Source organism: Trachurus japonicus, chromosome 6 (assembly GCF_045865225.1).
Source record: "Trachurus japonicus isolate A0001 chromosome 6, Traja_1.0".
Taxonomy (NCBI): Eukaryota; Metazoa; Chordata; class Actinopteri; order Carangiformes; family Carangidae; genus Trachurus; species Trachurus japonicus.
The window spans coordinates 12,845,143-12,860,731 of NC_140912.1; the positions used below are offsets into that span (position 1 = coordinate 12,845,143).

Sequence of the window (15,589 nt, forward strand, 5' to 3'; positions counted from 1 at the left end):
ATTTGTACACTCCTTTATTTTCTGATTATACAAGGATATTGTATAATTCACAACTACATATTGTATATTCATAAAATATATAAAGCATCTGCAGGGGGAAGCAATCAACAAAGAACTGGCTTTCACCTGGTTATCCACATCTGTGTTCAGACAACATTGAATTCATTTAAATGAATTGCTGTGTGATTGCCTTAGTGTGTCACCATATCCAGTTAACATGAGCAATTCAACTCCTAAACCTGAGGCATATTAAGGAGCCACTCTGTACTTCATGGGGACACTCACTGACAGGCAGTTTGACATGAATAGTAATAATTATGTACATGTGCTGTCTATGGAGGGTTAAGTGTGCCATCTTAAAGTGCCAATCTCAAACACTGAGGTACCTCAGTGGTGACTGAACCAATGATCAACTGGTCAAAGTTTTATGAGCTGGGTGTCTGGTATGACTCAGTAGTAAAATCATAGGGAACATTTAGTCACTAACACTCAGTTAGTCTTTAAGTGTCTTGGTGGCACAGTCCAGCTCCACACATAATGGTCACAGAGAAATAAATATTTTTTAAAAGCTGATTTTGAATTTCAGTGCAAATATTAAAGGGATAGTTCAACATTTCGGCAAATTCACCTATTGAGCTTGAGATCTGCGGGGCAGCGACGCGAGCTGCTCAGATAACGCAATGGAGGTAAACGGTACAGGTCCCCTGTCCCTCATCAAACTCATCAAATACACAATCCAACAACTCCAAAACGCTCTAGTAGAGAAGTTGTGACCTGCACATTCATCACACTATGAAATAATCATGTATAATTATGTAACAGTACGACACACAAAGCAAATACTCAGAACTACTTTTGCTTTTGCAATCACTCCGCCCAGCAGCCGTGTCTGAAATGTAGTTCTGGCTACGCATTTGCCTCAAAAACAACTCTGTCTTGTAATGTTGCATTATTATTTCATAGCGTGATGAATATGCAGGTCACAACTTCTCCACGAGAGCGTTTTGGAGTTGACTGATCGTGTATTTGATGAGTTTGATGAGGGACAGGGGACCTCGTACCATTCACCTCCATTGTGTTAGCTGAGCAGCTCGCATCTCTGCCCCGCGGATCTCAAAACAACATGCACCGATAATTAAAGGTAATGAACCTATTATTATGACTATAGGGATTATGGCAATAGGCGAATTCGCCAAAATGTTGAACTATCCCTTTAAATTATTGTTTTAGCCACCATACTACCATCAGTAAACTAAACACATAAGAGGCGTGAATTAAAGGTCTGTTTGGTCTTTATTTCTACAAAACACTGTAATAAAAGCTTGTAAACTGGAATGTAACGTCAAGTGAGGTCTGGAGTGGCGCAGTGTCGAGAGCTTTCTATGGCTTTGCAAACAAATGCAGTACACGAAGAGGGTTGGAGGGGGCAGAGTGACATGCAGAGGTGAGCAGGATGATGATCAGTGTCACAGAGTGGTTTAACTGCCCTCTTCAGCCATGGTGTGTTTGTCAAAGAGGTACTCGGCCATGCCGGTCTGAGGGGCTCCCATGCGACGCAGGTTTGAGATCCAGTCAGCGAGCTGTTTGATAGATTTCACCTGCTCATCCAGGAAATGTGTTTCTATGAAGTCACACATCTGTGGAAAATAAAAGACAAAATGTTGCATCTTATCAAACTGTCAGATCCTCGAGATGGCAGATACTGGATGTTCTTCTTATGGCCTCAGCGCTGAATAACAATCTGTCCTGATGATTATGACTATCATAAAAATGATTTTATCTACAGCTCAGCAGCTTGATAATGATGAGTGCTGTTTAATGAAGTATTAATGAGCTGTGATTAGATTTTATACTCGCTCCATTGTCTGATGACAGAAAATAAAATGAAAACAGCTGTATTGTAAATGTGAATGTATTGTGATATTTAACAATGAAGTATACCTGTTCCTACAAGCTGAGATTTAATGTGCAGTCTCTCTCTCTCTCTCTCTCTCACTAACTACAAACAGTGAAATGCATCTTTAAAATGAAGAATCAAGTCAAGTGCCAAATATAGCACAGAGTAAAACAGCAGCAGATTATTTCCTGCAGCTGTGAAGGAGTTGGGACACGACACAGCCAGAGCCTTTGTATACATCGGCCCTCAGTTTGCTGCTTACATGAGGGTCGTTGTGTTCAGTTGCCATTTTCTGCAGGTCCAGCAGAGACTGGTTCACACTCTTCTCCAGCTGCAGGGCGCACTCCAAAGCCTCCAGGCCGCTCCCCCACTCATCTCTATCGGGTTTCTGCGACAGACATGAATAATTAATGACAAATCAATACTCATGACATGCTGAATTCACAAAAATAACCAACTGATAGCGAATTATTTCATCATAAAATGCTACTTGCACCCCATTTGACCAACATTTAAATAGCATTTACTACCCTCCTGGGAAAAAATTGAATTGTTGACCAACTTTAACATTGTAAAGTAGAAATATCAGTGTATACCTTGATGTCCTGAAGGAAAATCCTGCCTCCCCTCTTGTTCTGCAGACTCATCAGCTTCTCTGCGTGCTCATTCTCCTCTTTGGACTGTGCACGAAAGAACTTTGCAAAATTTGGCAGGGATTTATCATCCCGCTCAAAGTAGTAGGCCTAAAAATGGACACAAAAGAAAGACGTGAAAACCTTTGTTTCATCACAAACAGCAGCAGCAGATAGCAGGCGACCGGCTTGAAAGCATTTCTTACCATAGAGAGATAAACATAGGAGGCATACAGCTCCAGGTTGATCTGTCTGTTAATAGCAGCCTCACAGTCCTGGTGGAAGTTTTGTCTGATCTGCGATGTCATTTCTGTATGGATTAAAATGATGCAGAAGTGAGTGAGCAAATGTCCACCACAGCCTTATACTGATCAAATTTAAGGCAGTACATAACATTACGGACATATTTTACAGGAAAAACAAGCTCCTCTAACTAAACTAACTGCTACTAAAAGACCTGGACAGATACTTGAACTGAAAAAGACAGACGACTAACTAAGGCACTTTAAAACACAGCTGACACTGGCTGATGTTACCTCACCCCTGCCAACATCACCTGACACATCAATCATCTCACCACCACACTGGAGCTAAACAGATTTAAATAAAAGCATGCACACCAGTCATGGTAACAAATATCTAAATCCAACACTGAAACAGACCAACAAACAGGTTTTCCTCACTTACACTAGTTGTCTTTATCCATGCACTTCATTTTAGGTCTAAGATATCCGTCCTTGAGATTCCTGCCTTGACCCCAGTTGATGTTGTACATGTAACAATCAATATGGCAATCCACCTCACTGTGATCAGTCTTCAGTAGCCTAATACTTTACAAAATAAACGTCCTGATGAAGTAACTGTGCAGTGTCCTGGTTTGGGTGCATGGACCCCCTGAGGAGACACCTGCATTTATTTATATTGACTCAGACACATTGACCTTCACCTCACGGGTAGGGACAGACAACCCGATAAGGTGTTTAAATGAGACACTATTGTTCAAAGTCAGGGACAAGGTAATTAGCTTGTGTCTGGGAGTTGGACCGTGGTCAGAGACAGACTGTGTTTACCTGCTTATATAAAGAGACGTCGGGTCAAGGTGGGCTGATAGCCAGGCTTGCTAACATGTTGGCCAACTTCGACACTAAATTAAAAAAGGGAAAGTGACACTACCTGTCGATAATATTACTTTATAGATCAGTCTAACATGTTCTTCTACCACACAGGGAAGCTAAGTGACGACAGCTAAGTTACCAGTAACGTTAAGAAACTAACGTTACCACTGTTGTTAGCAACTGTTCATACATCCCAGAGACAACGACAACACGACAGGCAACATCTTACAGGAAAGGTACACAGACCTACCTGCTGTGTCGGTGTGGGACTCTTCACAGACGACGGTGGTTGTGTAGCGGGGTAATATTTAGGAGCAGCGGTATCAATGAACGTGCAGAGCAGCTAACGTGACCCTCTGTCTGCATGAGACGTAGTGACTGAGCGTCTCTCAGCGTCAGCGCCGCCGCGGTTGCCAGATATGACCGAAAAAAACGCAGGTAAGAGTTTAGAAACCGCCCAAACTTAGCAAAAAGCTTTTTTTTTTTTTTTTTCTCGAGTGACGTTGCATTAAGCGTTAAAACACTCACCACTGTATATAACAGATTTTCAACATTTGTTGTTGTTAACATCCCATAAAATAATAAATGAATGAAAACATTTTACAATGGAAGAAGTACGCCGAATTCACCATTAGCAGTTGCTGTTTGTTATGTCTGATTAATTGTGGTGTGAAAATGTGTTAACATTTTTTTGGTTTGTTTTAAACTGCCCTGGTTATCAGATAATAATGTCCCAGTTAAGTATAAGTTACACTGAATCAATAAAGTATGGTGGTTTTAGATTTTTTTTTTTTTTGGTTGATTTGGGCACTAGACATTTCGAAGTCGCTTACCAAGTACAACCAGATAAAAACACAAAACCTCGCAATCTGGCAACACCGTCATCTGTTAAGGGGGCGGGACAAATATGCCATGTGCACAGCGGACGTAAGCATACAATCAAAGTCCTCTCTGATACAATCACACTTGTGATTGTAATGCCACCCTGCTACAACGCCATGTCTTTTAAACAGCAGCTACATCAAACTTGGTTAAGGGCTGTGCCAGGTCTTTGACAACTCTTTGCCTAAATTTGTAGCACTGTGTCAGATAACACTTTTATGTCAACCAACCTCAGAGGTAAAGTGCACACATTTGCAGCTGCATGTCCAACTGATCACTGGAAAACCTTGGTGTCCAAATGTATTATTGATCCATTGAAAAGCTGCAACCTGCACAATATTTTGGAGCAACCAATCATTTTAATAGACTCAATCAATCCCATTCTATCATTCACAGTTACCACTCACACAAAGGAAAGTTTTTGCTGGTAGTTTGGCAAAAAACTTTCAATTATCAGATCCCACTGAGTTATAATACAGACTCAATTTCAAGTACAAGTAAAGCATCAGTTCCATCACACGTGTCACTTAAATCCATGATATTTTACAAACTATTAACAACATTTCTAAAATGTTGATCTAAAACCTTTATTAAACAACTTTAATAGTGGAAAAACATGTTACTTTTATTGGAAACAGGCTTTTAAAACAAAAAAGAATAAACTTTATACAACAGTGTATGTATCATTGTACAGACATCACTTGGTTCCCATTGGAGGAGAGTGCCAGACAGCAGAGCTGGTGCGTTTAAAATAGCGAGGCTTGCTCTTGTAGAAGATGTTCTCCAGTTTTGGTGCCTCAATTTTCCCAAAGAAAGAGTCCAAATTAGGAGGCTTGAAGTACTGCTTCATAATGATCTGCTGCAGGTTTGGACCTGGGAGGGAGAAAAAATAGAAACAATGTTTTAATTTGAGAAAACACAATTCAAGACTGAGGTTATATACACTTTACAACAAACAAACCAGTATATTACTAATTACTAAACACTAACAGGCACGTCCACAGAAATAACAACTGTTGCAGGTTTTCAGCCAAGCTGTGGATAACCGCTGAATGTTTATTTCATGAGTTGATTGAAAATGCTGTCTGTCTTTGTAATGTTTCAAGAGGCATTACATCAATTCCAACTCTGATGCCATCCCGCACATTAAAGGCTGTCTTTACACTACAGGCCTTGATGCCCAGTTCTGATTTGTTTGATTGTCTGTTTACATGTTCCATCAGAAGTGGCCCATATCAGATATCTGCATTTACACCTGCTTTGCCTGCATGAAACAACCCGCTGAAGAGGACATAAACAAGTGAACCTTTTAAAGATGGGAGATTTATTAGTTCACGTTATGATTCCATAATAATTATAAACGAAGGTGAGTCTGGTGCTCAGAGTTTATATCCAACATGTCACTGTTTACAAAGTGAACATCTAGTGTCTGTCCTTACAAAATAGAGTGTGTGGAGCAGACCTGTGAGATTGTTTTTCCTCTCTTGAATTCAGTGTAATAATTCCTGTGACAGTGACCACAGCTGGCCACGGTAGTCTAGGTCAGCCCCACATGCCAATCACAGGCTACAGAGGTTCAGCGAAACGTGCGGGCACGGGAATTAATGTTATTATTGATGATGCACAGCGCGCATTGCCAGAAAAGATCTGATCTGTCCGTTTAGACTGCAGACATTGGCAGATATCCTGGATATACTAATGTGTGAAGCTGATGCTGGAGCAGATCAACAGTCATGTGTTTTTGATTTTGGAAAGGCTGAAAAAACAGTGCCCTCATCTAACCCCACACTACCGAAATCCAAAGCTCGACAGGCCTGTTGTATCTACATATGTCTGCAGGAGTGGTTTAGTAAAGTGTTTCAGCTTTGTTATGTAACACAACTCACTAAATTGCATTCATGTACAACACCACTACAGCAGGTTGGGAGACTGAAGAGACTCATCCATACAAACCTTCTGCCCAGGATGGAATAGGTTTCCTCGGAGCGGTCTCGTCGTCTGTAGAGTCGTCACTGTTTTGGTCCATCCCATAATCCTCTGGATTTTTGGACGTAACCAGCGGTTTGTTTCCACCCTTTGGAGTGATGACATATGACTGTGGTGACTTCTGCAGGAGGAGGATAAAACACACATTATGAAGGCCTTACTATGTATATATTAGGTAGACACTACGGTAATAAGACAGAAATCTTTAAAGGTCCAGTGTGTAATATGGGGGTGAAACCGTAACATCCAGCGTTCAGATTCTAGTTTGCAGCGCTCACTCGCTTGCTCTCACCCACCCCTCCCATCGACAAAGTGACGGTGGCCTCCGAGGACAAAAAAACTTGTTTACCATGACTGGGACGACTGGGAGTATTTCAGGAGCATGGAGCGATGAGGTGAAAATCTAAACCATTTTACAATATGTCTGCTGTTTCCTACTCAGGCTGCCGTACAAACAAGATGACGACGCTCTCTAAAGCAAGACCCTTGTTATATGAATATATAAAAGAAGAATTATAAGGCTACGAAAACCAAACAAATTTTATTTTATAGCGTTTATACACTAAATATATTCATGGGTAGAACATTCAGATTTTGCCAATAAACCCTGCCAATTATTACACATTGAACCTTTAAAATACTTGGACATCATTAAAATCTTACTTCAATATCCACAGTCATGTTCAGGCCACCACCTTTTCCATTTGGAGTACTCATGACAGAGTTCTGAATGGGAGAAGGGGACAAGGGGGAAATACGTTGTTTACCTTTGTCTCACAAACCAGCAGAGATCTTTAAACATTCAGGGTAAATCATTTGTGGGGAATAACACACAAAAAAGTAACCACTACAACTAAACCTCATCTTTACATTGCCTTCCATTCACAGATCAAGAACTTTTTTTAAATAAATGTATGTAAGGCTACTATGAAAATGGTCTTACCTCAATATCCACAGTCACATTCAGGGTAGTGGTCTTCATTACAGAAGGAAGGTGGGAGGGGAGAAAAAGTTATTACATCATCAATAAGATTGGTTCCTGTGATTAAATTGCATATCTCCTACAATGTGTGGTTACTTCTGCACATGTTTTCTTTAAAAAAAATAGAAGAAGAAAAAAAAAATAGAAGAATAGGTCTTAGGAAGACTGCAGCAAATCACACCGAACATGTCCTCTATAATGTGGGTAAACCCATTTCATATCACAAATGGTAGTAATTACTTCTATACTTTTACTATACTGTATCTTTCACTGTGATAATTTACCCAAGACAAGAATAATTTTTCGTTGCTGGTTTACCTGTGTCTTAGCAGCTTGTTTAGCAGCAGCAGCAGCAGCAGCGGCAGCAGCAGCAGCAGCAGCAGCAGCAGCAGCAGCAGCAGCAGCCTCTCTCTGCTTCACAGCTTCCCTCTCTTTAGCAGCTTTCTCCTCTGCAGCCAACCTCTGCTGCTCCAGCTGAACAGACAGCACATGTACAGCCAATTGAAGGTAACCAATCACAGATATTATATATACGTATATATAAATGTAATTTAGCCTTTCAGCAGTTTTAATCACTTGAGTGGTTTCTATTTAGCATGTAACTTCCTAAGCTTGTTATGTACCATCTGCCACATATGCACTATATCTGATTTTATCTGCTCAAACATCACAGTTAAGACACATGTTGAAGGCATTTTGGTTCCAAATTTTAATTTCTTACCAGTTTTCTTTTCTCCTCCAGTTCTCTTCTCTCTTTCTCTCTCGCCGCTTTCTCTACTTCACGCTGCAGAGCGAGAGCCTTTTCTTTTTCTACCCTCTCCCTGGGAAAAAAAAAACGGTGTTACAAAAACAGACTGTTGTGTCATCTACACATGCACAAGTTTCAATTGAATACACCTTCACTCACTTTATCACTTTATTTACTGCACTAATATACTACCTTTCAGCAGCAGCTTGTCGTTCTCTCTCCAGCTCCCTCTCCTGCTCCCTCTTCAGCTCCAGTGCTCTGCGAGCCTCAGCCAGCTTACGAGCTCGCTCCTCCTCCTCTGCCTTCTTCTTGGCCTCCAGTTGCCGCTTCTCTTCCTCCTGAAGTTTTGACAAACACATATGGTATGAGAAACAAACTGAGGTGATTAAAAAACTGTATTTTGCAATCATGAGGCATAACCTTTTTGAATTTGTTCATCAAACATTCATACTACATACAGTAGGGATTTACTTCATACACACCAATATATACACCAACAGTGTAAAATTACTCAGTAGCTATGATTTAGATCCAACATAGCGATGTTGTATTCAGTAGCGCAAATCTTTGCCGCAGCATGTGTTTGGCCCAAATGAAGCTCAGCTACAACAACAGACATGACTAGATAAGAGAAGAGCCTCATCTCACCGCCTGTTGAATCTTCTTCCTCTTTGCCTCTTCTTCCAGCTTCTTCTTCTGCTCCAGCTCCTCTTGGCGTTTTATGGCCACCTTCTTCTTGGCCTTCTCTGCCAGACGCTACACAAGGAGGTACGATCAATTAAAATCAATGTTCTTAGGTGAACATACAAATTCAGTCAGCAAATGTGTTTACCGGTAATACCTCATTTTTCTCATCAATCTGAGCCATTTTCTGTTCAATCTTCTTCTTCTTTTCTTCCTCCCTCTGTTCTTCTTTTACTTTGGCCTCAAACACTCTTCTTAGCCTCTCGTCCCTCTTCCTACAAGAAAAAAAAGGAAGTTATAAATAAATAAAACTGATTATACTAGTGAAAAAAAAAAAAGTAATTACTGAACTGTCCAGTCAGGGTGTATTTACTCTGCCGGACAGTGACCGTTAACCTTTTAAGTTCGTCCTGTTTCTTTTTCTTGTCCTCCTCCATTTTCTTCATCCTTTCCTCCTCTTGCTCCTGCTTCTTTTTGAGTGCTTCAAGTTTGTGACGCTCTTTCGTCTGACATGAGAGAAAACACAGACGGAATAAAGGAATTTTGAAAACCTACATTTTCAGAAAACACAGATTCCTTTCAGTTAAAAACGCATTGTAACATCTGGCAACATCAGAATCATGAAAAAAAAGAAGAAAAAAATCACCTCCCTCAATAAACACCAAGAAAAAATGAATCCTGACAGAATCTGTGCCATTTCTGTGGCCATAAAGAGTTTGACGGGAGGTTTGGTTCATGTTCATATTGTACAGTAGACGAGGGACGCATGATATCAGGAAGACATCCTGTCCTTTCACTGCTGGTCTGTGCAGACAGGTCAGAAAACAAAGGGTTCCCCCTGTCTTCACCACGTAACATTTCTGACCTCCTTATAATCAAATGTGACAATAATTCCTTAAATCAATGTACTGATTACTTAACATGTTCATGGGGACAGGCCCTGGAGTCTGACAGATCACTCACACGTTTGATTCCGAAGTTTGGTGCTGGTGCAATCGTCACCAACTCTCATGCAACATAGCCGACCCATGCGTTTTTGTGCAACAACATGCCATGCCAGCTGTTGATGCAGCGTCAAAGGGAAGACAGTGCAGGGTAATGAACGGTGCTTGTGGTGCTTTTACCACAAGCACCAGTCCATAAAGCAAAGCAACCACAACACAGTTCAAAAACGTGTGACGTCCCCCCATTCAATGTGAACAAGAAGCATCTCAGCGGAAGTCTCCAACATCTACATGTGAGGGGTCAGACCATGGCCCTGGACTAGAAAGTCCGATCATATAAAGTGACTAAAGTCACTGAGCTCGATTGAAAATACATCAGAAAAAACTAAACACACAAAAATGTCATTGGAGTCAGTTTGTGTGTCTCAGTCGTGGAGTGTAGGTGGGGCGAGGGTTTGTTACTAGTTAAGAGCTTGCTGCCTCATAATGCATCTACGCCTGCATCCAGAGAAGCTGCAGAAAACTGAAATTGATGGACGTATTAACCAGCTAAAGTTTATTTGGGGGAAATGTGTTTTTTTTTAGACCAGCAGATACCCTGAAGTACACAGAAAGTGAACCATTTCACAGCTAGAGCTGCCTACGGCTTAGTGGTGAGGGAAACTACAAAGATAGATTTTGTGTGGCTTTAAACAAGTTTTCTAACTATAGCTCATCTAATGAAACACAAAATGAAACAAAGCCAACAAAGAATCACCCAGTGCATCACCACACCCGTGTCCAAACACCATTAGGAGTGATGGGTTATTTTCTACTTCTGGTCAATCAATGTGTCAGAATGAATGACCAGTGAGGTTAGAGGTTTGGTGATGGTTTGCAAAGTATGAGGATTAGTGACCTGCAGGAGCAGAGACACAATCAACTAACAGTACAGCTTAAGGATGTTAAAATGTCCAGTAGCCCCTTTCACACATGGACCCCGCAAAATTGTAGGGCTCAATTATTCTAAATTTCAAGTGTTTACATGTAAGACTGTCTACATGACATTTAAATTGCATATAGGCTAAATCTACTCAGCATTTGACCCTAATCGTTTTTGAATTATTCATTCAAAAACATTGCAGGTTCTGTTCAAGCCAAAATCTTGAGCCAAAGCCCCAATTTCAGCTATGATGTGAACATTTATGTTAAAAAAATAAAACGTGGGAAAGGGGCTTGTCTAAAGGTATGTGGTAAATGAGGAGACATTTAATCAAGTATCTTAATGGGAGATTAGACCCCATCAAATGCCCACAAACAACATTCAGTACTCCAAAATTACACTTACCACTATACCAATACTCAACTGAGGAGAGGAAGGGAAAAAAATAACCAAATAAGGACCACATAGTTTGACAGCTTGACAAAAATACAAGTGATAATATCATTAAAATTCAAGAACACACGCTTAATCAGATATGACAATTTGAAATTTGATTTGTGACATTTCTCCCTATTTATTTGTGCTATTGCAAGTTGCAAAATGTTACCACATTAGCCACATAAGACAGCCACATAAGACCATGTTGTGGTAGATTTTTAAAAACTTTGCTACAAGTGAAATGCTTATCTTACCTTGGGATCAGCCCGCATCGGAGTGGTGTGTTTGATGAAGGACTTCATAACAGCTGTGCGGCCGAGGGAATTCGGAGTCATCATCAGCATCTGGTTCTTCTGCACAGTGTGGAGGAAAGATCTCATGTTGGGCCTGACTGCCTGTATATTCAAAAGAAATTAGAAGAAAATTCAGAGCATATTTTCACACACATGGCCACATATTTTCTATTTTTCAGCAATGACACTCAGAAAGATTTCTGCATCTTACACTCTGGCTTTTCTTGGGAGGAGAGAACCTCTTTGTGGGACTTTCCTCTACAGTATCTGGTGCTTTACGTTTAGTGCTTCGACTTGACCTGGAGACAGAGAGGGTATTTAAAAAATACACAATATATAGATAATATATTTAGGACCACAGCTAAAGCCTGGGACTACAGAAACAGGACAATAGTATTTCAACATGATTCTCAGTGGGCATGTGTGACACACACTCACCTCCGACTTGGCTGCTTCTCATTGCCAACTGAAACATGAATGCAAACGTGGATTTAGCACACTTGTCCAGAACTATCAGTCAGTTATCAATAAATATTCATATTTAACAAGATACAATTACTAAAACCTAATTGAACAAGAGCTGATTAAGAAAATAGTCAAATACCTGTTCTCTTGTTGGGAGTGCTCATTTTATCCTCAGAAATGAACAACGATTGGGGTGCCAGTCTGGGAGAGTTTGCAGCCACTGACCGAGTGACGCGCCCAACAGATGGATGTACTTGGTGCTTAATCTGGGTAAGCATTTGATACAAACAATTTAAAATATGATCAATAAATGTTGGATAAATTCAATTCTGTTTGACGCTTTTAACTGTCAAGCACTTTTATACCTCTGGAGTTTCCGGAGATTCCTCTGCTGCAGCATCATCATCATCATCATCTCTCTCCTCTGTTACAGCTTCAGACATGCTACAACAGTGAATATATTCATATCATCAAAAACACTTTAAAATAAAAGTTCACTGGATTCATGACCACTTATCGCAAAAAGAAGAATATATAGGTACATTTACCAGTTACTGTTTCAAAAAGTTTTAATTCTTCTTTTCCACACTCATCCATGTAAATAAAAACTCTATTACTCACCCTTCCTCTTCCTCTGCAGAGTCCATGCAAGAGTCCCCTACAATCAAAAAGCAATTGCAAGATTGTCAAAGAACTTACCAATGTTTGCAATTTAATGTAGGAAGAATACAAAAATATTTATATACAATAAATTCTCTCACCACTAATGTTGCCTCCCCGTGCTGCTTTCCTCTTAAGCATGGAACGGCGAGAGGCACGACGAACAGACTCTTGTGTCATACTGTGGCGCAGACCAGCCAGCGAGTGGCGAAGCTTGAGGGAGCAGCGCACAGACGCCCGCTGTGAGCTCTGCACACCTCCGGCTATTGTTATCTTAGCCGCTGTGCGTCCAGGGGACGGGGGCGGGGACGGCTCTTGCTTTATAGCGCGCTCAGCAGACAAGCGGTCTGATGAGGAGATGCTGACAACAACCTCAGGTGAAGGCACCTTAGGTGGAGTCTGGGCAGTGCTGGGTGAGTCATTGTTCACCTTGGTGCTTTTGTCCACCTCGTCTTCCTCTACCAGCTCTGGTTTTTTGTTCAGCAGCTCTTCTGTGTTACCGCTGTTTTGAGGTGAATGGCTCACAAACACATCCTCTGTGACCTCTGACTTTGTCTGTTTGTTTTTGCGGGTGGTGCGTTTCGGCTGTGTAGTGGTGCTGTCTTGAGAGGTGGAGGCCTCAGGAATAGATTCTTCTTCGGCAATGAAGTTCAGTGATTTGACAGATGAGCCACGAAGGTTACTGCGCCGCCCCTTTGAAAACCTTGGCAGGAAAGGAATATTTATACAGAGTTACAAACAAAAGGCAAAACATGTTAAAATTGCTCATGTGAAAATGTTGACCTTACTGTTGTGAAAAGAAATCAACAAACCTTCTCTTTGCTTGATTGTCTTCCTGACGGCCCACAGACACTCGCTTCCTTCGGCTATTTTTTTTCTGTGATGGTGTTTTTGGCATTAACTCCGGTTCAGCATTAAATTCTCTGAAATATAACAGAACAGCTTTATTAGTAAAAACTTGAAAACAATTTTAGGGAAGAGCAACACAGTGTGCCAGATTCATCCAAAGATGGAAACTTGTGGGGGAAAATATGAGACCTACGGTAATTCCTGATTTAATTTTAGGACATTACTTCAAGCTCACCTTGAGAACATGCGGTTGGCCTCTTGTTGGATCTCCTCAAGCCAAACCATGTGGACATTATCAATGTCACTGATGAATTCTTGTGTTTTGCCATCAAACATTTGCATGAGGGAACGTACAGATGATAGTACGGAGTTCATGGTGACGGCCTGGGGTAAAGATTGAGCAAAAATCAGGACAAGTTGGAACAGGCTGGAAATGGTAAGTAAGAGTAAATTATTTTATAAGTATCGCCCAGTGAGCTTAAGACCTTGATAAGTCAGTCCTTCCCCTTTGTTTTTCAGGCTTTTAAGTATGGCTGAACATGACTGAACATGCCTGTATTAAACCAACCAAACAATCACGACTAACGCTATAAACACATCACATTGTCCATTTACTCAATTCAGCAAGGTCAATTTCCTAAATTATCACTTAACCAGGTAAACAACCTTAGCAAACAATCAAAACTCAATTTCAAGTCACTGCCAGTGGAGGAAATTGTAGTCCAATATACTTATGATAATATTTTGACTTTGCAAAGCTGTGTGTCAAGTGATAAATAACGACACAACCTCTACGTTTCTCTGATTGCCACAAGTTTTTTTTATACACTTCTACTGACAGGTTCATTTTGCACTGGTCTTTGTATGTGAGGTCGGTGCATGCGTAATGTCTCCTGTTTCCGCAGAAGTATTTAGGGTGGTAGCCATTTGAAAACAATGTGGTCGACAATAACACATCTGTGTCAGGCTATTTCACAAGGTTATACTGTAAAATAAATAAATTAATAAATAAATAAAATAAACGGCACCCTAACACAAACCAAAGCCTTTTATAATACTAACTTAACGTTACCCAGGCAACAACTTAGCTCGCTAGCATTAAGTTAACGTTAAATTCTAGCAATGAAACTCGACAATGTTAAGTGTTAACCTAAGAAAACGACAGTCACGAGTAAACACGGTGTGTTTACTGAACTTAGTTGAATGCAGTTTTAAATTGTTGCGAACTTACAAGACATTATTTGCTACGATGTTAGCTCGCTAGCGCTAACGTCGTCTTTCGATATTTACCTTTGATATCCGAGTTTCTGAAGAAAGAAATCCAATGCTCGCTACTCCAATAAACTTAGAAGCTAAATCTATCGCATACTGACATGAAAATAAAAATGTAAGATAAAAATCAAGCGCTTTGTTTTCAGCTCATGAGTCTCGACAGAAACAGCTCCTCTCTGGATCTAACTCCAACTCACCCGCTGAAACCGTTTAACTGGTTCAAAACCTTACCAGCCAATCCTGAAGCTCTACGGCCAAGAGAAGGCTTTGATTGGTGAACGGCATGTGTGGGCGGGGCTAAGTGTTTGGATGCACAGTGATGATTGGTGCACAGTGCGGAAATAGTCGAACATGACGGAAGTGCTGGGCGGCCTTAAAGCGCCGTCCAGATTTAAATCGACCAATGGATGTTTGGCAGGGTTTGCTGGTCTGTTGTGTTAGTAGGCTATTCCATGGTAGGCTATCATATGACTGTAAAAAGAAGTTGTTAGTATGTGTGAGACTTACATCCGCTGTTTTCTCTGCAACAATGTCACGACCCCCCCCCCCCCTAGTACATTTCAAGAAACTCTTGAAGCCAAATTATGGTATTATTATTTTATTGTGACTTTAGTGTGCCGGCCTGGTTTTGCCTTTTGTCCCATATCTATCTCAGGTTAGGGCTGTTGTTGTCTTTCTCCAAAAAGGCAAAGCTACAAGCTGTTTGAAGACATCAGTAACACAGTAAAGGCTGTGGTGGTCCCAAATACATGGGTGGTCCAAGCTCACAAAGGTAATTTGAGAAACTACATGTTTTTTAGTGGCCCTGAGAGCCTAATGC

At 40.8% G+C, this 15,589-nt stretch overlaps 2 protein-coding genes across 8 annotated transcripts; both read right to left on the bottom strand.

The window, feature by feature from the left end:
- Positions 1 to 5: 5 nt before the first annotated feature.
- fth1b (ferritin, heavy polypeptide 1b) lies at positions 6 to 4,020 on the bottom strand. Its single transcript, XM_085778949.1, has 5 exons — positions 3,895 to 4,020; positions 2,736 to 2,839; positions 2,494 to 2,640; positions 2,160 to 2,285; positions 6 to 1,637 (listed from the first exon to the last, which is right to left on the bottom strand). Exons 2-5 carry the CDS (start codon positions 2,835 to 2,837, stop codon positions 1,479 to 1,481), a joined length of 534 nt encoding a protein of 177 aa, XP_085635075.1. The 5' UTR covers positions 2,838 to 2,839; positions 3,895 to 4,020; the 3' UTR covers positions 6 to 1,478.
- A 914-nt stretch (positions 4,021 to 4,934) lies between these two features.
- Positions 4,935 to 14,981, bottom strand: incenp (inner centromere protein). Of its 7 annotated transcripts, none has more exons than XM_085778944.1 (21): positions 14,788 to 14,981; positions 13,733 to 13,881; positions 13,461 to 13,571; positions 12,750 to 13,351; positions 12,610 to 12,646; positions 12,354 to 12,432; positions 12,128 to 12,254; positions 11,962 to 11,989; positions 11,735 to 11,822; positions 11,485 to 11,625; positions 9,323 to 9,432; positions 9,084 to 9,201; positions 8,891 to 8,998; positions 8,435 to 8,580; positions 8,216 to 8,315; positions 7,891 to 7,968; positions 7,813 to 7,833; positions 7,456 to 7,488; positions 7,176 to 7,238; positions 6,480 to 6,633; positions 4,935 to 5,399 (listed from the first exon to the last, which is right to left on the bottom strand). In XM_085778944.1, exons 2-21 carry the CDS (start codon positions 13,870 to 13,872, stop codon positions 5,224 to 5,226), a joined length of 2,460 nt encoding a protein of 819 aa, XP_085635070.1. In that variant the 5' UTR covers positions 13,873 to 13,881; positions 14,788 to 14,981; the 3' UTR covers positions 4,935 to 5,223. The 7 variants fall into 7 exon arrangements, with proteins under 7 accessions (XP_085635070.1, XP_085635069.1, XP_085635068.1 ...); XM_085778943.1 differs by having other exon boundaries at positions 7,882 to 7,968; XM_085778942.1 differs by having other exon boundaries at positions 7,879 to 7,968.
- Positions 14,982 to 15,589: the final 608 nt, after the last annotated feature.

Coding starts and splice junctions, on each gene's coding strand:
- fth1b (XM_085778949.1), bottom strand. CDS start 2,837: ATGACATCGCAGATCAGACAAAACTTCCACCAGGACTGTGAGGCTGCT. Junction 2,641..2,735: donor CCTATGTTTATCTCTCTATG/GTAAGAAATGCT, acceptor GTCCATTTTTAG/GCCTACTACTTTGAGCGGGA. Junction 2,286..2,493: donor TTTTCCTTCAGGACATCAAG/GTATACACTGAT, acceptor TGTCTGTCGCAG/AAACCCGATAGAGATGAGTG.
- incenp (XM_085778939.1), bottom strand. CDS start 13,872: ATGAACTCCGTACTATCATCTGTACGTTCCCTCATGCAAATGTTTGAT. Junction 8,316..8,434: donor CGACAAGCTGCTGCTGAAAG/GTAGTATATTAG, acceptor TTTTTTTCCCAG/GGAGAGGGTAGAAAAAGAAA. Junction 5,400..6,479: donor TATTCCATCCTGGGCAGAAG/GTTTGTATGGAT, acceptor TCTCCCTCCCAG/GTCCAAACCTGCAGCAGATC.